Genomic DNA, 24,428 nt, shown 5'->3' on the forward strand with positions numbered 1-24,428 from the left:
GTGATTGAATCTTTGTTAAAAAAAGGCGGTAAACCCACTCTGCTACAATCAACACCTATTCAGTATGAGATTGAAGCCAGTCTGACAGTACACTATATAATATTTACAGTGGCAGTTCTCAATCCCTGATTTTCTCATCAGTGCTTTTTGACATGAAATGTATATGCGATTTTAACCATAAAATATACCCCAGTATATTTCTTCAGATTTTTGCCAAAATTTTAATGAAATACTGTAGCCGATAAAATTTGATGTCCAATTGGTCCAAAATTATCAGAACAATTACAGAAAGACGTTGATCAAATTTTAGCATTAAAATTTTGGTTGGAAAAAATTACAGCACTCAAAGGGTTAATCGTTTGTTCTCCTTTGAAGGTTTTGTCCAGTGAATGAATTTGTGCAGAGATGAAGCTGATGATAACCTACCCGTTTAATGCATTGCATAGTTCATACAAGTCTCTTTAACCATAGTCCCTCCACCATATTGAGGGACTGGGCTTTAAAATATGGACGGGACATGTATATTGCATTTTGTTGAGGTTATGTTGGATCCTGTCTTTCATATTGTGTCTAAGCTTATACCATAGCATCTATGGTCTAAGCACTAAGTGACAATGCAATGGCAGTTTATCATGTCGCTTTCTCTGTACTTGAGCAAAGAAACATATCAGTGTATGCATGTAGTGTACAACCACAGACAGAAAGAGCGTGTCCAGTCCTCTTTCAAAATCAGCCTGTTAGATGATACTCAACCACGGCACCAAGAAACAGATCTTTGACTGTCTGAACATATTCAACTAACTCAGGCTAAGGCAATATTCAGCTCTGAACCTTTTTACATTAACACTTTTCCTGCCAGGCTTGTCACTGCCATCTTGCCAAGTCAGTTTAACACAGTATTGAGTGAAAATCTGTTTTCCCAACTGGGCATGTTTCTTATGTAAGAATGTACTGTGCTTGTGCTCAGCCTTGCCGTTTAAACCCCCCAAAATCCATTTACACATGTGTTAATTAGACTTGGCTTCTCATTTCATAGAGATTTGACTGAATTTCACTGATTCAGGGATGTAGAACATAGCTGGCATCCAGCAAAAACAACCAGCTGTCAGCATAACTTTCCTGGCTCGGCTGTGAAAATTATCAGTTACGCAGTTTTGCAGCCAGGACGCGGCCTTGCAACAATGTCCCCAAAACGGAACCTGTTGTCCCGCATTCTTGGGCACTGCGGGTTACTGTACCTTGGGTGCACTCATGAGTCGAGTGTGTTCAATGGGTATAGTCTGCAAGTAACATTGGTTACTGATGATGGCCTTTGGTTTGCATGAGTATTTTGAGGCCTATATTTACGTACTTTCAAAGCTGCGATCAAAAGTAACTAAACTGCTGCACTTGGTTGTATTCCAACTGAGCTCTGATTGGCGGCAGGTATGGTATACTACCACAATTACTTGCCTGAAATGAAAGCATAGCAGCACGGTACCGGTAGCTTGAATTTTGCTTTGCAAAACTAATTTATAATACATAATTTGATTGAAAACTGATGCATGCTGTCTCCAAAATGTGCAAAATGTCCCCCAAAATAGACGGTAGTGGGACACAGTGTCCCCTGGTTTAAAATTCCTGGCTGCAGCACTGGTTAAGTATGAAATCAGGACATTTAATCTTTGTAGCCTGAAAATCAATGTCATTATCACCAACTTTGCAGTGAGAGGGTTAATATACTACTCTGTACCTGTGCATACTGAAATAGGACATCTGCAAACAATCATACAAATAGTTATGTGTGTACCGGTTCATACAAATATTATAATGTGACTTGTCAGTCTGTATATGATATGCATTTGTCAATGATGAATCTTATTTTGTTACAGAAAATATGAATAACTGATTCAGCTTTAGATAATAATATATACCTTCTGCTCACTTTTCAGTGAGATGGCGGCCAACAAGTCTCAACAACGATCAGTAATCAAGCTGGAAGAGTACTTGGCCAAGCAACAGGCTATAACATCGCCCCCTACAGGCCATTTGGGGCATACCCTACCACCACGACCATCTACCACATCGCCAGTAGCATCTCCCTACAAACATAACTTCAGGATCACTCCTCCCTTGGTAAGTGCAGAGTCATCTTGTAGCTACTATAAGATGTACTTTCAGAGAATATAGTTAATCCCATCAGAAAATTACATACGGCCCCCACTATTCTGTATAGCTACTGTTGCTGACTGTTTTAACTTTTCTTGGAAATCTCTTTATATCTACCAACTAGAAAATGACCTGGTAAATGAAACTGGACAAGTAGCATTGGGAAAGCAATATATTCACTTTAGCAGGATTGACACAAACATGTGTAACGCAACTGTTGTTCTCTATTTGCGGTGTAGTCGGTGGAATATGCGGATATGCAAGGATACAAATCAGTTAATGCTCTATCTGACGACATTTCTGTCTAAAGTACAGATCAAGAGTAGGTTTCGGAAATGTCTGCCTACAAATAAATGTGCAACGTAATGTTCAGTTTGAAATACAGTACATGGTCGCTTTGTGCAGCATTTGTATCAAATTCTGAGTAAGAATGATGGTGCCATATCGTTGACAAAACAATGACAGACTGTTGCAACTCTTAATATGATCGCAGATTGCCTCAGTTAGTTCGTTGTCTTGTCTTTGAAATCTCAGTAGGTGAGTGTGTGTGATAAAATTTTTAAACAAAGACCTGTCAGGCACTATCACCAGGCTCATGCATGCATTAGATGGCGTTCACGCCTTGCAAGCCTGGGATTTTGAGGTTGGAAAGCTATTTCTGACCTGTACTAATGGAATTTCTAGAAAAAAATTCTATGAGTCTGCCTTATATCGCTACATCTAATAAGTGAAATTTTGTTATATCAGTGGTGTGTCAATTTAGCTCAGAGAGCAAACTGAGACACATGCATTGTTAAGAAAACAAAGAAAAGTATCCGTAGACATTAGAGAAACTGCCTGTGATGCATCTTAGTATCAGGTTTCTTGTAAAATCAGAAGATTGAAAGAAAGGATTGCCAAGTACACTGATTACAAAATCAGCATTTTGCTAAGAACTATGTGGCATAGGTACTTTAATTTCATCTTCTGATTTTACCAGCATGTCATGAAATCATGATCATGACATTATCTGATGCAAGTAAGTTACCATGCAGCAAGAAATTTAAAAGTGAAATTAAAATTTTTTATTCTGAAATTATTGTTTTTATAATTATAAACTTTGGCAGGTATACCGTAGTACCAACTACAGCACATTATATTTTGTTTGTTAGTCTCCACGGACACCGTCCGGGGGGACTTATAGGTTTGGTCATGTCCGTGCGTGCGTGTGTGCGTCCGTCCGTCCGTTCACGCAGATATCTCAGAGATGCAAGAAGCGATTTCATTCAAACTTGGTACAAGGATTACTACATATGTCATACAGATGCACGTCTATTTGTTTTGTGATACGATCCAATATGGCCGCCAGGCGGCCATTTTATTACGATTTTTTCATGTACAGAGCCATAACTCAGACATGTTTCAACCGATTTTATTCAAAGTTGGTACAAGGACATTGACCAATGTCATAGATATGCACGTCAATTTGTTTTGTGATACGATCCAATATGGCCGCCAGGCGGCCATTTTCTTACGATTTTTTCATGTATAGAGCCATAACTCAGACATGTTTCAACCGATTTTATTCAAAGTTGGTACAAGGACATTGACTAATGTCATAGATATGCACGTCAATTTGTTTTGTGATACGATCCAATATGGCCGCCAGGCGGCCATTTTATTACGATTTTTTCATGTACAGAGCCATAACTCAGACATGTTTCAACCGATTTTATTCAAAGTTGGTACAAGGACATTGACTAATGTCATAGATATGCACGTTAATTTGTTTTGTGATACGATCCAATATGGCCGCCAGGCGGCCATTTTATTACGATTTTTTCATGTACAGAGCCATAACTCAGACATGTTTCAACCGATTTTATTCAAAGTTGGTACAAGGACATTGACCAATGTCATAGATATGCACGTCAATTGTTTTGTGATACGATCCATATGGCCGCCAGGCGGCCATTTTATTACGATTTTTTCATGTACAGAGCCATAACTCAGACATGTTTCAGCCGATTTTATTCAACGTTGGTACAAGGACATTGACCAATGTCATAGATATGCACGTCAATTTGTTATACATATATATGTCAATTTGTTATGTGATACGATCCAATATGGCCGCTAGGCAGCCATTTTATTACGATGTTTTCATGTACAGAGCCATAACTCAGACATGTTTCAACCGATTTTATTCAAAGTTGGTACAAGGACATTGACCAATGTCATAGATATGCACGTCAATTTGTTTTGTGATACGATCCAATATGGCCGCCAGGCGGCCATTTTATTACGATTTTTTCATGTATAGAGCCATAACTCAGACATGTTTCAACCGATTTTATTCAAAGTTGGTACAAGGACATTGACTAATGTCATAGATATGCACGTCAATTTGTTTTGTGATACGATCCAATATGGCCGCCAGGCGGCCATTTTATTACGATTTTTTCATGTATAGAGCCATATCTCAGACATGTTTCAACCGATTTTATTCAAAGTTGGTACAAGGACATTGACTAATGTCATAGATATGCACGTCAATTTGTTTTGTGATACGATCCAATATGGCCGCCAGGCGGCCATTTTATTACGATTTTTTCATGTACAGAGCCATAACTCAGACATGTTTCAGCCGATTTTATTCAACGTTGGTACAAGGACATTGACCAATGTCATAGATATGCACGTCAATTTGTTATACATATATACGTCAATTTGTTATGTGATACGATCCAATATGGCCGCTAGGCAGCCATTTTATTACGATGTTTTCATGTACAGAGCCATAACTCAGATATGTTTCGACCGATTTTATTCAAAGTTGGTACAAGGAGATTGACTAATGTCATACATATGCATGTCAATTTGTTATGTGATACGATCCAATATGGCTGCCTTGCGGCCATTTTGTTACGACTTTTTCATGTACAGAGCCATAATACTCTCAGGCATATCTCAACTGATTTTATTCAAAGTTGGTACAAGGACATTAACCTATGTCATACATATGTATGTCAATTTGTTTCATGATATGATCCAATATGGCTGCATGGCAGCCATTTTGTTACAATTTTTTCGTGTCCTTAGCCAAAACTTGGGCATGTCTCAACTTATTTTATTCACCAATTTTAATCATTGTACAAGGACAGTGACCTATGTCATACATATGCACATTGATTTGTTTTGTGGCCATTTTTTTCCAATTTTTTCATGTCTGGAACCACAACTCAGACATGTATCAAGCGAATTTATTCAAAGTTGGTACAAGGACATTGACTTATTTATGCATGTCGATTGGTTTCACGAGATGGTCCAATATGGCCACATGGTAGCAATTTTGTTATGGTTGTTCATGTCGAGAGCCATAACTCTGGCAAGTCTCAACTGATCTTATTCAAAGTTGGTACATGTACATTGACTTACGTCATACATATACGTGTTGAGTTTTGAAACAGTAAGATCAAATATTGCTGCATGGCAGTGATTTTGTTACAATTTTCAAATGTACAGAGCCATAATCAGACATATTTCCACCAGTATCATTCAAAGTTGGTACAAGGACATTGACCTACGAGTATTTCATACATATGCTCGTCAATTTGTTTCACGTCATGTAGCAGTAACATGTCAATTATTGAAGTTTTGTAAGTAGGCTGATATGTCAAGAAATATGTACTGCATCAATTCATGAAACTTTATACAGATGATAACTGATGTTAAGCTCACATTGCTTTAACATTTAAAAAGACATTTATCAGTGTCATTTTAAGTAATTTGTAATTGCATAAGTAATGAACTTTCCTAATTAGGGTGATATAGCCATAAATTAATACAACGTCAAATGTGATGAAACTTGATACAGATGTTGATCTCATAGTGTTGTAAATACTGCATCAAACTTTATGAAATATGGTACCAGTGATAATCTGTCAAGTGTTAGAATTGTGTGCACAAACGTTTTGCACATCCTGTTGATTAATTCCTAGTTGACTCATTTTCTGAACTTTAGGATGGTGGCCTACATTGGTTTTATGTTTTCATCACCATGGAACTCATTCTTGGCCATTGAGCGTCATCTGTATCAAAGTATTTTTATCACAGACCTAATTAATGAAGAGGACTCTATCCTCTCTGAGGACATGTAATCAAAGTACCCATTAACAAGTGGGGACTGTGTCATCAACGATGACTTGTTGAAATTGTTGTAAGTTTTATTCTGAGAGTGGTTTCTGAAATTTTGATAGGTGGCTGGTCAAAGTAAACTTAGAAGGACATCATAGTGGTATTACTTTGGTACTTGAATTTAGGAATGTTTCTCACAAATCAGCAACAGCTGAGAGCTACAGAAGGGTTTGGTTTGATATCATTTCATCAATTTTCTCCTCTGTTTCTGACAGAATTGCGACTCCTTTCATCAGCATTGGGTGATTGTGTTTGCAGAGCTTGTTGCAAATTGAATATCTGTAATGCAGATTGGTTTGATAAATAGTAATCTCGTTGATGCATGAGGGTTTTCAGTTTTTTAAATTAAAACCTGAAACGGAACACCAAAACACCAACCACTTACTTTCTCTGTCACTTAAGGTAGTATGTGCCTCAAACACTAAAGACTTAAACTTTTGCTCAAATTTTCCTCAAGGAATATTTCAACCATTCTCTTACCAAATCAAGAATAAAAATCAGGGGTCACCTTGCAAATTTTGGTACTAGAGATATAAATTACCCAAGATTTACTGATAGTTCAAATTCAAAATGGCCACCATCCCTGTGTTAACTCTATGGCGAAAAATAAAATTTTCGATTTTCGAAATACTAACACTGTGAAAAGTTTTCTTACACCAAGAGCTTTAAAATGAATCCCCACAAGTGGTAGATCAGAAAAGAATGGTAAAAGTTTGAGAGCCTGAATATCTGTTCCCGAGGAGCGTTCGGCCTTAATATGGCAAATGTTGATCCAGATCCAGATGAGTATATTTTCAGGTTAGGCCCAAAAAAGGGCTTTGTTTCTCATCCTTGTACATGACAATTTTAACTTGATGCGAGAACCCATTTTGTTCATGTTCACTTATAAGAAATTAACTGTGAAAATTTGACAGTGTGCTAACCACGGCAGAAACTGCCAATGCCTGTAGGATCACACTGTATAATTCTCAACAGTGAGTGAAGCTATGGCTGTCATCTTGCTGCATGTCAGAATTATTGCTTCATGTAAACTTTCCTTTGTTTGAATATTACCAGATAGTTTAATGTTCTAAGCTAATAATACAAAAAATAAACCATGTGACCACATTGTTATTGTGAGAGATCTACATAGGTAGATTAAGAAACAAAACTTAGAGCCACATTTGATTTATTTGAAAATCAAGCATTTCTTGATGGGGATAATAGAAAATACCCGTTTCTAAATTCTATGAAGATAATGTTGCATACAGGTTGTATATCACAAACAGTCATTGGAAATTGTAGCAAAATACAATAATGACGATCCATTTGTAGGTGTTATGTTGTCATTTCTTATCTTGTTGAAGGAAACCAACAGTCATGTCTCTCAGTGAATGAGCTTAAACCATGTGAGCTCATTTAACGGAAGCAGCACCTTGTTCCGGATAAAATATTCATGTCATTTTCTCCTCCTCCAGGCTTGAAAACACACATGTAGGTTATTAAACTAAGGCAATACTTCAACTGCTTCCTGGTATGACTTCATTGATATACAAGTACCTACCGTAGGGTAACTTTTATAAAATTACACCAAAATCTCATTAACCTTTCCATGGCATACTGCCCTCTAGTTAAATCCAATGTATGTTTCATGGCTTTACCTTGTACTGTGCTTCACACAGGCTCAGGCGACATTCAATCCAAATCTATCGACTTTCTTCCCTTAGATGCATGCAGTTATTACTGAAAAGCCAAAATTAAAACTTCGAAAAAAACCCCAACACATTTGTCTTTAGTAGTGCAATAAGAACTGCCACAATTTGATAGAACTATTATTAGAAGGAATTTTAGTTCAGTCTGCAAACAATGCTACTGGTAATAAGCATACACATGCTGCATGTTCATTTATTGGTTTGGTATTACTTTTCTCCAATTATATAAATCAGCAGTTCCTTTAATTTTCAATCATAAACATATTCCAGTTTGTAATTTCTATTTTCAGTTCCAGAGACCAGCTCTGGAACTGTTAGTTTTTGCTCACTTTCCTTCTTTCTTTCTTTCTTACTTTCTTTCTTACTTTCTTTCTTTCTTTCTTTCTTTCTTTCTCTCGTATTACTACCATAGAACAGACTATATACAAATTTTACCTTCATTACCCAGAATGCATTGCGACACGCTTATGACGTCATCACTCAGCTCGGACGGGTTTTACGAGCATTTCTTGTTTGTTTATTTATTTATTTTTTATTTTGCATTGCACAAATATCAAGTTGCATTCAGCTATTAATAATTCTAGCTTTCTTTCGCTTTGTTTTTTGTTGCTTTTTGATTTGTATTTTTTTCTAAATACTCGCTGTACGTGGCGCTATACTGTCACGCTGGTTTTCGCCCGAGTGCTCATGGGTTGAATGAGATTAACAATGGCGGCGGATACGAACGCTTCCCTCGCATAGAGAGAGAAAAGTAGGCTTTGCGTAAGTTTACAAGCGCGGCTGGGCACATCGTGTACCTACATGTAGGCGAGGTGAGTGTGCTCGAAAACGAAGATCAATGCAAAATTTGGATTCAAAATCGGCTGTTTCGGCGGAGAAACTGTCAGCCGTATTTCTGAGGAGCCACCAGCGGTTTTTTCTATATCAGTCTGCAGGGCTGTGGTGGGAGGCGGTTTAACGCCAGTAACATACAGCCCTGCCATGCAGAGCTAGGCATTCATAGTGAACTGTCTGTCACCGCACCGGCATGCGTTGGCTGCACGTAAAAGCAACTCAACTTTCCAAGATCAAACGGTCAGTACCGTATACGGTATCTTGTGAAAACAGCAACATAGCAATGAAAATTGTTTTAGTCAGTGGTAAAAACTCTTAACAGATGAAGCGTTAATTGCTTTTATATATAATCAAATGAAAATACATGTTGCCTTGGTTTTCAAGTTCAACGGCCTAGGTCCGATGTCTCCTCTCGTCTGATATACATTTCCATGCATTGTCGCCCCCGTATGTATCTGTTGCGTTTTTACCGTATATGTAGGCATTTGTAATCTGTGTAGTGTAATTCCTGGACTGCCTTACTTTTAGTTGTATTCTGTTGTTGTATCAGCCCTCACTATACTTGTAGGTACGTGCTTGCATATTAAAATCCCAAGCACTCTTTCATTCTGCACCAATCTTCGTCACACCATGGAGGTCAGCCCTCACTATAGGTATACGTGCTTGCATATTAAATCCCAAGCACTCTTTCATTCTGCACCAATCTTCGTCACACATCTCTTTTCTTCCGCTGCTCTGGTCTCTGGAACTTCGCTTTTGCTTGCAATTGCTTTCTAGTTTTACTCTGAATCCTTCCACATACGTGCATTGACGCATAAAATTACCAACGAAAAGGGCGTCGGGCTATGTAAAGATTCAATTTGTACAAAAATTATATCTCAGCAAAATGCAACCTTTCCAAATAGCAAAGGGTTATGATCTACACCCAGTCTGATATTAATTTTCCTTGCCTTTTTGATTATCAAAGTTGTCCAATATGGAGCCTTGAACTTTCAATAAATGTATCAGTGGCAAGGTAGAAAATATCAAAAGTGGAATGTTTTTGGCAGACATCCTGATATAGGTGAAGTTGTCTCGTAACGTTAACTGGCAGTCAGGAGTATTGCTCTGGCAAAAATCGGCTATTACACATGTGACATGATGATGTAGATATTGTGATGCTCATGATCTGTCTCAGCATGAAGATATTCAGCAAAAAATCACTTGAAAACATTGAAATCAGTGCCAGGAATGAGTTTTACGTTCATCCATTAAGGTGTGTACTTTGTTGTGTATGTACACATGCACTCCGTACATGGTAGCTACCGGTAACACCCAAACTATCAGTCATTGGTACCCAGGAATTTATTTTGTTGTTTATTAGCCTGTCTCTCTCTCTTTTCAGTTCAAAGTCAGTTACTTTGCAAAGTAGCCATAGGCGTGTGGTAACCTTTGTACATGACAGCCATTATTGTGCAATACACTGCTCCCATTTCCCAACTGCAAACTCATGAAAGATTACATAACCCATGGGTTCATTATTTGTTTTTGAAAATTATTTACAAAAAGGGACTGTGAGGTTGTCTTTCTTGTAGTGTCATTATCAATAATTTGTTATTTGGACCACTAAAATTTTTCCTTTGAACCTACACTGTAATAGACTTCTAGTCTAAAATATTTTTCACAACTCAACTTTTGCGTAGTATCATATTGTAGACCTTGATACACTGTTCATGCTTTGTTATACAGCAGTTCAAATTCCCTATGCATTTTCTTCATATTTGGCTTCTGATTCGTCTAAGAATTTCCATGGCCCAGGGGGAAACTCTGCAGTGGATACAGAATGATGAAAACGTGCTGTCAGAAAACGATGCAAGGACAGTGCATTTCCTTTGCGCAGGTCGTCATTGAAAAATAAGTTTCCCTTGAGTTTTTGTTTCGCATCTTCTGGAAAGGTAATTGGTAGAGCATTTGAAAGTACAAGGATGTAAAAAAAATGACTGAATCATTCGGGCATATCTTATCATAAGTATAAATTCACTTTCTGTACACATTCTAGAGCTGAAAGTTGACATCACATCTTAAGCAGAGAAATATTTTTGTCCATGGATCTTTCAACTTTTTTTAAAACTAGTGAAATGATCATTTATGCAGTCTGTTCACAAATTTTTACAATTTATGATTTCCTCAAGAAAGCGGCGATTTTGCATGTTTCAGATTGGTGAATTTATCATATTCCCTGTTACAATTTACCGGTTTTCACTTCAAAGCAGTTCAGTATTCTGCATTTCGTATTCAGTATTTCAACATTCTGCCTTTCAAAAAAATTGAGCTCATTCCTGTTTGAACGTATCATGTTTACAATCAAATCTATAGTTGACATCAATTATTTTTGATATTTTAAATGTGACATTGGTATGGCGCTCTCTTCTGAGACAAGTATTTTCATTAAATTTGACTCTGATGACACTCTCTATGTTATTTACGCTGTTGGGTGAAATGAGGTTTGCTCAAGATATTATCAAATTCCTAAATTAAAATTCCTTTGAATGGCAGTTAGATACAAAATACCGTGACTCATTAATATTTCAATGCATAACTTAATCATTTACATTCAAAACTGCATACTAAGATGATCAGTAACATTTTGTCAATAAATTTGTAATTTTCCATAAATTAATTGATGGGAACAAGGTTTCAGTGTAGATTTTCCTGGAAATTAATTGTTTCTTGTATTTTCACAATGTAGTGTTCATAGAAACATAAAATTTAATAACTGTTTGACTAGAAGTATGAGACTTTATTAAAAAAAACCATAATTTCTATCAACAGGAAAATATAAAATGTAGCATTCCTCAAAAAAACCCACAAATAGATGGTGAACTGCATTTTTTAAATGCCAGCAAGTGAAATGGAATATAAATTAAATATCAACGAAAGTGGTAAAAATAGGGCAATGGTTAATTGAACATAAATACTGTGACAATAATGTGACAGATAGCGTGAAAATAACCAAATTATTGATGGTGAAAGTCATGTATGTAAACTGAACAGGGCAATTCAGTCTGGTAAAATATGCATTTGTGGTAAATAGACTGTGTATTTAATATGGAAGGGAGATAAAAGCAAAATATGGCCATGGTCGACTGCTCACAACACGCACACTGTGGCAACTATTGAGCAGATACAGTATAGCTGATACCTTGTCAATATTGTGAGACCCAACATGACACGAACAGCTGACAGATCGCTGTGCCTTGTTACCTTGGTAACAGAAATCCAATGGCTGCACCTCATGAATATTAAGCAGCCGACTTCGGCTGTACTTAGCAGCTTGAAAGCCTGGCAGTTATAGAGAAGAGAGGGCATGTCTGTTTTCCTGGGAAAGAGACACTGCATGGTAGATATAAGACCCAAAGTTACTGCCTAGGTGAGGCAGTGTTCGTGGAGTGCTCTCACACTGAAAGCTGCAACTGTTTTGCCGTTGCGTAGTTTCGTCCATGTGAACTTGGTGCATATCATCACCTCTTGAAAATGGGAGCTCATGCATCAAAAAAATACAAGGTAATGATCAGTCTTATTTATATTGCCCATCCATCATTGGAAAGTTGCATCAATGTGCTACTACTGCTTTGTGCTTGTGTAGAGGAATTTTCGAATCAATATCTTAAACACCAGTATTTAATTCATGTAGGTAGCAGTCAATTACATCATTATTCACATTTGACAGAGACTTTTTTTCTTTGCTTGCTTATCAATTTTCTGACAAATTTTATGACACTTCATCAGAATATCTTCAAATTTCTGGTATCTAGCAAAATTTTCCTTCATCATAATACTGAAAGAAGGCATTTACCATGGCAACTGCCAATGTTGAATTTACCCAACTTCTGAAAAACATTAATTCACACTTGTGGTTTTGAAATTCCCTGATGTATTGTATAATTAGGATATTTTTTTGTGCTGTGACTGTCTTGTACTTCCTGCCGTAAACAGTTCTTCTTACAAGAATTCAAATTGTTCAAATGAAAAATAGCCAGAAAGTTGATTCACTCTTGAGCTTTGGAATTTCCCTGATAAATGTATTTTATGATTAGGATATATTTTTTTACAGCAAATGTATTGAATTTCTCTGTCGTAAACAATTTTTTAAGAGCATTCAAACAGAAACCTAGCCTGCATTTTGATTCGCATTTGTGATTTTAAATTCCCTGATAAATTTATGTTGTAATTCATAGGATATCAGTTTGGCTGTAAATCTATTGAATTTCTACATCTTTTATTTTACGAGAATTGAAAATGGAACCCAGCCTAAACATTGATTCACAGTTGCAATTTTGAAATTCCCCAATAAATGTGTATTATGATAAGCATATAATTTTGGCTGTTAATCTATTGAATTTCTCTGTCGTAAACAATTTCATTACAAGAGAATTCCAATTAAAACCTAGCGTAGGAAACAAGACATTTGTACTCAGGTTAATGAATTTGTAGAACACAGATAAACGGAAGGTTTTTATTGGCGACAGTTGCAGCTAATGCAGCCATGTGAGCTATGAGTAGTGTGCATCATAAAAAATATTGATTTTGCAGAGATAATTGAAAAAAATTTTGTGATGATATTCTGTCTGGCAGGCACCATTAATGAAAACAACTGAATACCCTTGCCAAGGATTGCATTAACAGCTGATATACTGAAGACAAAAATTTAAAAAAATTGATTTTGACTGCTGCGCATCTAAAATTTTAGCAATATTTCATTGTCCTCAGATTTTATTATCTCAAAGTTGACCATCTGCTGGTACGCAAAACAGACCTGCTATTTCGATATCTCAGCATCATATACACTCTGCTGCATTTTACACTTCACATACTGCTACTAGTGCTAGGTAATTTGTGGATTTTTAGCTGATCAAAGTGAGCTAAGCCTGCTTCTTATCTAGATTCTGAGCTTAGTTTAACAAGTAGATAATCTTGTGTTAAATAAGTAGATAATCTTGTAATTTGTGGATCAAAGTAAGCTAAGCCTTCTTATCTGGATCCTCGCCCCTTATAATAAGTACTATAGATAATCTTGTAAAGATACCATAGTTTGAATAGCTGTTGATGAAACGTACACAATATCATTAAATTAGGGCCGTTCACATTAGCCAAAAAAGACTAGGCCCTTGTCCTAGCCAGGTTCGTGGCCGACCAAAAAAACAGGTGTGAACGGTTCTGGCCGGCCACTGTCCGGACAATTTCTGTCCTAGTCGAGAGGGGTGGTTTGTGGCCGACCCAGGTCTCTGGCCGAGCAGTAAACAGCGTATGTGAACGCGTTTTGTCCGACTCAGGTCCCAGTTGACGCCCTCTGTAGTTGACATGCAGTGTAGTCTTTGACCTATTCGAAGATTCAGTATCATTTTAGACATGGCGAGTCGAGGAGTCAACTGGGCTACGGAAGAAATCAAGTGTCTTTTAGGCATTTGGAATGAAGATATGGTGAAAAATCTGTCAGAAACACAAAGCGCCTTCTTGACCGCTGAATTTCCTCACGCTGCTGACGACCACTCCGTCGATTTCGCCTTCGAGGTTCACCAGTTAACTCTTGTATACCAGATACCTCGTTTAAAAGCGATCGATGGGTCAAATTGTCCCGTCTCAATCGCAAAAATCGTAAAAACAACCAGAACAGGACGAACATGGTCCTGTTGTCGAAGACAGCCATTGTGACCTGTATAAGGTCAAAGGTCGGCTAGACGCTACCAAATGATCTAGGCTAGGACAGCGTTGAACGTAATGTGAACGCGGACAAAAGATTAGCTTATCTTCTCACATTCTGCCGGATTAGTTCTGGCCGGCCCTGGGCCTAGATGTGAACCCCATAATTGAAAACAAAATTCAGGTCTGTTTAAGGTGATCACCCCTATTAATCTTGTACATAGATCCACCCAACTGATTGAAAACAATGGGCATACATGTAAGGCCCATTGGTGGAGGGGTAATACACAGACAGTGTGACAAGTACAGTAACATCAGCAATACTATTTTGCTCTCATACATGTAGTTCTTTAAACTTTTGTTGCAATTTACCTGCTCACATCACTGAAATAAATATTTCATATCTACTCACAGTTCTGGTTTACAGTAGTGCCTCAACTGGACACCTCAGGCAAAACAAGCCTACAATCAGATCAGTGTTCCGTTTGTGGCTAAAACTAGTAAAAGGCCAACATATGCTACAAAAACGAGCGCCTCTTGTGATTAAAGTATGAATTCATGAATGTCTTCTGAAAAGCATAATATGTATGATTTGTCATGTTCTGTGATAATACAGCATTAAATTGTCACTGGTAATTTATGACATTCATGCTCTTTGAAGCACTGGCTCAAAGTGACAAAAGGTGGACTACTGAGGACTTTGCTAATTTGTCAACTCCCATGGGTTATTAGCCTTGTCTCCCAAACTGAAAGATATCTTTTGAGTTTAGCAGTCACACAATGCCAACCTTACAATTGATGTACATTTGTTTATAACAATAGTATACCTGTATTTCTGCATCTCAGTCTTCCTCTTGTCGAGAATATGAGGGTCTAGTCTACCTGTACATATGTCAGTCAGCACAACAAGCACAGAGCAAATACACTGGATAATATCATCAGCAGTTACATGTATCTATGCTCCTTGCGCTCCTTACTACCGGTACTTTCATTATGCAAAATTTGTTCCTCAGGGTTTCACAATTACAGCGATCCTTATCCGCAGTAAAACATGTACATGTGCATGCTCACAGACTACAAAACACAGGTAGTGGTTGTTGTCAATCTTCTTCAAAGTAATGTACGTGAATGAAGGCAAATGGGTTTTTGTCTTGAGTATTCTAGCATGTCTAGATAATTGTCCATAGGTGAAGTGGAATACTGAAGTTACAAAATGTGCTGAATTATTGGAATTTTAGTTGTCTTCCAATCCTGTTGTTGAGATTTCTATATAGTACATGATGATGTATTGAAGTATAGTATCTGCGTGTTTGACAGAATGTCTGTAGGCCGGACTCTCTGGTAGCTTACGTGGGATGTACAGATTTAGGCCAAAAAGGGTTAGCCCCACTCTATTTGAAGAGGGATATAGAGAGATGGGAGGGAGACAGGTATGGACAGACAGAAACACAGAGAGACGAGTTGATTACCCTTTTGTGTATGTTCTGAAAATCTTTCTGAATGATTTTCAGCTCTTCAGCAAGATCTGACACAGAAAGCGTCTTTGAGCGATGAATCTTTCTGTCTGTTAACTCTTTAGTGACTTAATGCAGAGGTGAGGCTGTACACGTACATGTCTGCAAAATTTACCCTTTTTCATAGTTATACATACAGAACTTGAATAGAGAGATTGCATACAGTCTGCAGCCGTTATAGTACATTTAAAGCATGGAGGAAAGTGTGATTTTGTAAACACGAGTCGTGCTGTGATGTGACCTTTGAGGTAGAACTCTCCCTGAGCGATAATGAGGCAAATTGAGAACAGCTCTCTTGAATGAGCCTCCACTGATGTGTCACAAAACTTACTGATGTAGAATGGAATGAGCAAAGTGGTGATTACAAGTAGACGTCGCTGGTGAGGTTAACGATGGCAACTACAGAGAAAAAGGCACGGTAGTGAATACAACATTAGGGCGTTGCAGATAGCAGATATTACAATGTTTTATTACCTTCTCGTGTCTATTTATAGACAGAGAAGGTATTAGAGTTGAAAACCAATATGCTGCTGTCAAGAACTTCCGTCTGTCAAGACTTCCGTCTGTCAAGATCCGTGGACGTCATGCCATTGTGATGGGTCATATCATAAACTGGTGGGGGTGTTCATGGCTCAGGTTGAGGTGTGGGAGAACGATTTTGAGCTATGACAAAAATCAAAAGGGACTTAGCGGCATAGCCACAGTGTTAAGCCTTTCTCCAAGGTTTCTTAGTTGACTACAATCTACTGTATTACAGACTACTGAGCTGAAGTTAGGGGTACTCACTTTGTGTTTGCTCACTCTGTGAGCGCTGGTGTTTGGTACTGAGTTGCGTGGATATCCCCTCATGGCCTCACGTGATCTGGGCCTGTTGCATAATCTGCAGAGATGATCATATAGTATGCCTCCGAGTCTGAAAACTGTCATTGTGTAAGCCTGTCGGCATTTTCCTTGCATTTTTTCTCATTTAATTTTGCAAACTATCGGCGAGTACCTCAATATTTCAAGATAACCCTTTCTTCCCAATCGTTTCCTGGAGTTTCAGAGTCATATGAACGAAAATGAGTGAAAGTTTTAGACAGGAAAATCGGACGTCGGCCATGTTCAATGTTTACAGTACAATCAGAAGTTTACGTGGAGGAATTAACCAACAAACACAGGAGTGTTCATGATGCCCGCCCTCTAGAGGCAGACCCTCCTATATGAAGTACCACATTTGATGCTTGTGGAAAGCTTGACCACACAATGGAGCATTTAAACTTTAAGAAAATGACAAACTGAATAAGAAGGTATTCAGAAAATGTCAAATACTGAGGAAAAATGCGCAAATTTTCAAAATAAACAGGTTAACTGATTGGTCAGCTATAAAAACAATGAAAATGTTTATGATCAAAAGTTTTTGAGATGCGCACATTTAACAAATACAGAAATTATTAACATTATAAATATAAGACCAAACTATTTTTTCAGGGATGGGACAGGTTGGAAATGAGGGGTGAGAGACAAAGGCACTCATATTGCTGCATGTGGATGCAGCCACACCATTTCATTTACAGCATACTTATTCACTGTGTTGTGTTCAAGTTCCATATTGTACTGACTGTCATACAAGGATAACATAAGCAAATCAAATCAAATTAGAAAAGGATCAATGCTGTTGTGTGGATTTTGCTGAACATGGCTGATATTTCGCCCTATATATTTGGTATCCAGCAAAGGCATATTTTGATGTAAAGTCAAAATTAACACTACATTGCTGACAATATATTTTACCGTTTCTGCATGAATTTTTCTTTTTAAATTATAGTATATTAGTACTTCAAACAGATTAACAGTTATCGTGATGTCAACCCATAATTTTACATCACAAAGACTGTAATTCTGCCATTTTTTTTTGTTTTTCAGTCATTTTATAAATTTTGCACTGCACAAGATGATTGAACAAATTGCAATATTTGAATTTGTAAACTCAAAGAATAAAAATCCTTTGGTCACAAATTAAATTAATTTTTGAAAAGAAATTTACTCTTAAACACTTTTAGCATATATTCTTCACACGGTCATGTATTTCAAGGAAAATATGCCTATTAAAAACAGTAATTTCTTCACTTTCAATTTTTTTTCAATACTATGACAATTATCAGCCATGACGTTATACAAACACAAGACCAGATAAGCGTTTTTCATCATTTCCACAGGACTCTTTGGAAAATCCATTAAAAACAGTTAAAAGTGACTGGAAATGATCACTTGGTATACATTTAATTTACAGATGCCAGGTTGTGTATTTCACATGCACTCAGGTCAGTAAGGAAGTGCGTCATTACTATTTTGGACTGTTAATTCTTATTTCTGAATTGTTTAACTTTTTTCCACATTGAACTATCTTTAGGCAGTTTATACTGTAGCTTAGAATTTTTTAGTCCCCGCGGACGAAGTCCGGCGGGGACTTATAGATTGGGTCCCGTCTGTCGTCCGTGCGTCCGTCCGTCCGTCATCAACTGTTTCTCAGACACTGCTGAACCAATTTCGTTCAAACTTAGCACAAAGGCATAGCACTATGACCTACAGATGCACGTCGATTTATTTTGTGATACGATCGAATTTGGCCGCGAGGCGGCCATTTAGTTGTGATTTTTCATGTCTTTGGACCATAACTCAGACATCCTTGAGCAGATTATGTTCAAACTTGGCACAAAGGCATAACACTATGGCTTTCATATCCATGTCAAATAATTTAGCGATATAATCCAATATGGGCGCGAGGCGGCCATTTTGTTGTGATTTTTCATGTCTTTGGACCATAACTCAGACATCCTTGAACAGATTCTGTTCAAACTTGGCACAAAGGCATAACATTATGGCCTACATGTGCATGTCAAATTAGTTTGCGATACGATCCAATATGGCCGCGAGGCGGCCATTTTGTTTGCGATTTTTCGTGTCTTTGAACCATAACTCAAACATCCTCGAACTGATTCTGTTCAAACTTGGCACAAAGGCATAACACTATGGCCTACACATGCATGTCAAATTATATTACGATACGATCCAATATGGGCGTGAGGCGGCCATTTTGTTGCGATTTTCATGTCTATGGACCATAACTCAGACATTCTTGAACCGATTCTGTTCAAATTTGGCACAAAAGCAAAACAGTATGCCCTTCATATGAACACCAATTTATTTTGTGAAATGATCCAATATGGCTGACAGGTGGCCATTTTTTTTGCGATTTTTTCATGTCTTTGAACCGTAACTCAAACATCCTTGAACCGATTTTGTTCAAACTTGGCACAAAGGCAAAGCACGTACTATGGCATGCATATGCATGTATCAATTAACCTTGCGATAGGATCCAATAATGCTGCAGAACTGCCATTTTGTTGGAATTTTGCATGTCTTTGAAGCATAATTCAAAGGTCATTACACCCATTTTGTCCAAACTTGGCACAAAGATCAAGCACTATGGCATACATGTCAATTTACTTCGTGACATGTTCCAATATGGCTGCCAGATTGTAAATTTTTTTCCAATATCTCTGCCCAATGGTCTTTTTTGGATTTTTTCATGTCATTGAGGCTTAATCATATGCAAATATTCCTTAACCAATGTTGTTGAGACTTGGTACAAAGATAAAGTACTATGGCATACATATGCATGTCTACTAATTTTGTGCTATGATCCATATGGTCAATAGACAGCCATTTGATTTCAATTTTGGTGTGATTTTTTTTATGTCTTTGAAACATAAACATAGGTCACTGTCCCTCGATGGACTGATTTTGTTCAAACGTGATACGAAGATAAAATACTATGGCTGCATTCTTGTGCACATGAAATTGTTTCATTATATGATCCGAAATGGCTGATGGCTGATTACGACAACATACCCAATCCCATAGCATTTCGAAAATTCCACCAAACCATGTGTATAGTATGTGCCGTCATGACACTAGAGGCAGTGAGGGCATCGTTATGTGTGATGTAATCAAAAGTTCCTTCAGTGGTCATTACCGGCAGAGATGAGTCATTTATTGAACGTTCCTCAGATTATTTTATTATGCAAGTCACAGGCCTGATGCACCCATTGCATCAATGTCATTCCACAGCGACCTAGACCACAGCTACCTAGACACCAAAGATTGTAACAAAATGGACAAGCGGGGACTGTGTCATCAACGATGACTTGTTTGATTGATGTATTTAATCATCTTTTGGGTTCTTTGGGTCCATATCCCACCTCATGCCCCTACATCATCAACTATTTACCAACAACTCCATGCCAACAACCAATTACCTGACCTGGCCACACATTAGAGAAGGTACAGCGTCATTGACGGTATTTTTAGGAAGTTGAGTCGCATTTGTAGACCAGGGCTCATTCATGTCTGTGGGTACGTAATGATGCAAGCCAACAGGCCCCCACGTGAGACAGACAACCATAATGTGCTCCTCTGGTTGAATATCTGTGATTGGCATTTCGTTAAACTCAGTCGTGCATTTACAAAATTGCTGCCTCATCATGATTGCTGTGAAGGTCCATCGCACCAGAGCTTCAATGAACTGATTAATGTTCACTTAGCTTTCAGGAAATCACCAGGATATTGCTGGTCTGAAATCTTCCTCTGCCGGCACTGTTTGGATTAGTTTTCGACTAAAATCTTGTCTCGCATCCTGCTCTTTGCCGATTCCCCGACAGATTGATAAAGTGCATTAAAGGTAGCAGAATTTTACCAGAGGTTCATAATGAAACACATCTGCAGTATGTGCCATTGACCTTGAAGATTTATTCCCTGAGATTGGAAACTTGGATCAAGAATGTGGGAAAGCTTGTGTGTTACTGTACTTATCAAAATTAAAGATGCTGTCTTACTTGTAATCTCATGCAAAAAATACTAAATCATAATTTTGATGGATCGGTGTATGTAAAGACTATGATATCACTGCAGAGATATACATCGCATTGGATTGAAAAATGTGTGGTGACTGTCAGGAGATGCTTGATCATTAAACTATATTCAGATGTTGATTCCGAATGATGGAATCAGTGTGTCACCTACGTTGACATTTTTATGAACCAGATGCTATCATCCAAATCTGAATCAAGTAAAATATCTCCTCTTGAGAACATTTTATAGGCTGTATGAATGTCTGCCAATATTATCTACGCATCGAGATCTCCATACAAACCATATGGGAATATCGCTGAGCAGATACCTATACCTTTATAGTGAGTTGTTGGTAAAACAAGTGCATGCTGAGAATATGCTATGATAGGCTAGGAAATGCAAGCAGTTTTCCTGATAAAGATTTGGCGTTTGACTGCTGTATGCGTTTTTCTTTACTGGAAATTTTCCTTTCGTGGTGACTGTAACATGGTACATGTGTACATGTATATGGTGAAGTGAATGCTTCAAAGTAGACAGAAATCTGTTAGTCAATAGTGATGTTATATGTTTGATATTCTGATGGACATTTGATGTGGTTAATTTGAGTGTACTATGAGTCAGAGACTGTTTTATACCTAGATACGGCATCTTTCATTCACAACAGTCATGAAATTGGAGCATAAAAAAATGAGTTACTGGGCTTCTCATGAAATCAGCCACATGTTGATTTCACATATCTTTTGTATTGTGTCAGATGTACTGGTAGTCAGCAGGCCATACAGTGTTCATGTTATTCATGTATCTTGTTTCTCATTATGTGGTTGCATTTCTGTTGGTTTGTGACCCTCCCTCTGCCCGATTTTGGTACATCTCTACCGTTTTAAATAGGGTGGATGAATCCATGTATCAGGAAGTTGGAGTCAAAGGGTTAAGAACCAGTTCTGTTTTTGAATTCACAAGTTATGAAAGAGCACAATACAGTATTTGGTGTAAGCCATGCAATAGATGGCCCACAAGTGATATACACAGTTTACTGTACCAGACATGTATATCACTTGTTCGGCATCTGTTGCAAGTCATCTCAAGTTTGCATGTAAACATCATCTGTCCACTTTCCTGTCAAATTTCAGCTTCCATGTTCTCTTTGTCATTTTGTGAGATCCACTATATTCTTGATCTTGCATTACATTTACATGTATGTAAAGTATGCAAACAAGGTTTACCAATGAATATTTTGGTGTCATCTTTATATCACTCTTACGTGTTATTTCAACTGCAACCTTGGTAGTTCTTGGCAAATTAACATTTCAAAATTTATATATTCATATGTAAGGTTTCTTTGAGATTACCACTGATGATATTTTTCAAGAGCTTCAATTGAAATTAGTTCTTTCCTTATATGTTTTCCTGTGAAATCTACACAGTATATTGATGTGAAATCAATCATGCATTTATTTCAGATATACGAGAAATATATGTATATGCAAGGGAACAAATATCGGTTTGAAAGGAGTCATATATCATAAATTGAGTGAAAAGCGAACATTTTTTATTTTCAATTCGTGAGACGAGAACATAATGATTTATAGCAGTTTTATTGGCCGTGATGTGATTTCAGAATCTGAAAATTGTGCACGTACCGTATGCACTGTGGGAAATAGATCACTTGCATATGGTAGCATGCAACCAAAATGTGCAAAACAGATTGTTGCTAAGCAATACCAAGCCATGGATTTCTTCCACAAATCCCACTGTACATCCTTCACTTCCCCAATTCACAGTAAATAGGTCCATGCGACATCATGGAAAACAACTGGAATGTAGCAATGTCTGGTGCGCCAGGTGAAAGGTTCAAAGAAAAGCAATATTAGGAACAGCATTCTTCAGAAGAAAAATTCTGCTTTGTAATAATAACGCCAGAGAGCAGATGCAATTCAGAACCACATTTTGAATGTTCAAAAATGTCACGCAACGTTAAATATCTTTATGAGTAATACAGTACTTGTGCAATCGAATTGTATGTAGATGACTTCAGAAAAGGCTTGGATTGACAAGGGGGAGAGGTTGCTTGTAACATGTCTATCACCTGTTTTGAAGCTTGAATGTGTCACGTTATCCAAGCGGGTCAGAATTCTTTCCAAGCTTTGCACACACATCCCATGGGTGTCACTCTATACAAGCCAAGTTATTGGCTTATTCATAGCCTCAATTAATTATCACAACACGCACACCTGCGAAGGTTAAACTACCCTTCAGAACTCATTCCCAAGGCATTGCTCAATATTTTCGTTAGGTAAATAAGAAAAACAGCAAAAAATGACCCAAGTTCAGGCCTTAAGCGATCATAATCATATAAACATTAATGAAAGAATATTGATATTCCAGGGATGAATGACAAAGTTTCCAGTTCTTGCTTCAACATAGAATGTACACGTAGCACATGTGATAGTGTCTACTTGGAGTTTTGTTAGGCAGGTTATCATACATGTACTTGACAGCCAGAAAGGCCGACTGTAACCCTTTGAGTGCCAAAGTCAATTTTAGCTATCTTTATAAAATACACCCAGTCAAATTTTTTTTCAGAGTTTGCCTAAATTTTGATAAAAAAGTGTAGACAATAAAATATGATGTCCATTTGGGCTAAAATTATCAAAAAATTACAGAAAAATTCATAAAAATTTGCAAAATGTTGGTCTAAAACTTTTTGAGGGAAAATTACAGCACTCAAAGGGTTAAAGTTGAATATGCCTCAGTGACAGATATTCAGACTCTCAAATTTTTCCAGTTCTTTTCTGATCTACCACTTGTAGGGGGCTCATTTTAAAGCTGTTGGAGTAAGAAAAATGTTCACCTTCCTAGTTTGTTCGAAAACCAAAAATTTTATTTTTTGTTTAAGCCTTTTTTTCAAGGCACATACTGCCTTCATTAAAAAAAACATGGTCTAATATTATCATCTAATATTCTTAATTGACTATGGTTCTAGCTACACTATGGTATGAGGCTGGTTCAGCTCCTCATATACATTTTCAGATATTAGAGTGTGTACCTCATATACTTGTTCTGGTGTGTTCGTATTTGTACTGTGTCAAACTGTTTGCCTTATGCTGAATTGCAATTTGGTAGAACAGGTTGTTGCTATGAAAGGATGGAATTTCATGGGGAACCTCACATAGCCAGCTGTGTGTTTTCACATCACTTGTACCATCTCCACAGTTTTAGAAACCAGAATGTAGCAAATCAACAGACTGAAAACTGCTGGCGACTTTTTTGTTGAGAAAATTCATCATGTATTTTTACAGCTTTTGTTGAATTAAAAGAAGAAAATAGATAGAAAAAGATGAAAAAGAGATGAATATATTATCGACCAATGAATTGTTCGGTTGAATTGTCTAACAACAATGCAGGCAGTAATTAGTATAATTGCCTACCAACTTATCTTGACATGACTCAATATTTACATGTCCTTTTCTGTCTACATCATGTTTAACACATT

General features: G+C 37.4%; 1 protein-coding gene across 4 annotated transcripts in view; it reads left to right on the forward strand.

Moving 5' to 3' along the window:
- The window catches only part of LOC139115338 (PAS domain-containing serine/threonine-protein kinase-like), an 84,330-nt gene that overhangs the window by 2,236 nt on the left and 57,666 nt on the right, over window positions 1-24,428 (forward strand). For 2 of the 4 annotated variants that reach the window (XM_070677367.1, XM_070677366.1), the window contains exon 2: window positions 1,932-2,115. In XM_070677367.1, coding sequence (XP_070533468.1) covers window positions 1,932-2,115 — 184 coding nt within the window. Of the gene's footprint in view, window positions 1-1,931; window positions 2,116-12,250; window positions 12,393-24,428 lie in introns of those variants that run through there. The other 2 variants (XM_070677368.1, XM_070677369.1) reach the window with 1 other exon arrangement.

Source organism: Ptychodera flava, chromosome 17, assembly GCF_041260155.1.
Source record: "Ptychodera flava strain L36383 chromosome 17, AS_Pfla_20210202, whole genome shotgun sequence".
NCBI classification, from domain to species: domain Eukaryota; kingdom Metazoa; phylum Hemichordata; class Enteropneusta; family Ptychoderidae; genus Ptychodera; species Ptychodera flava.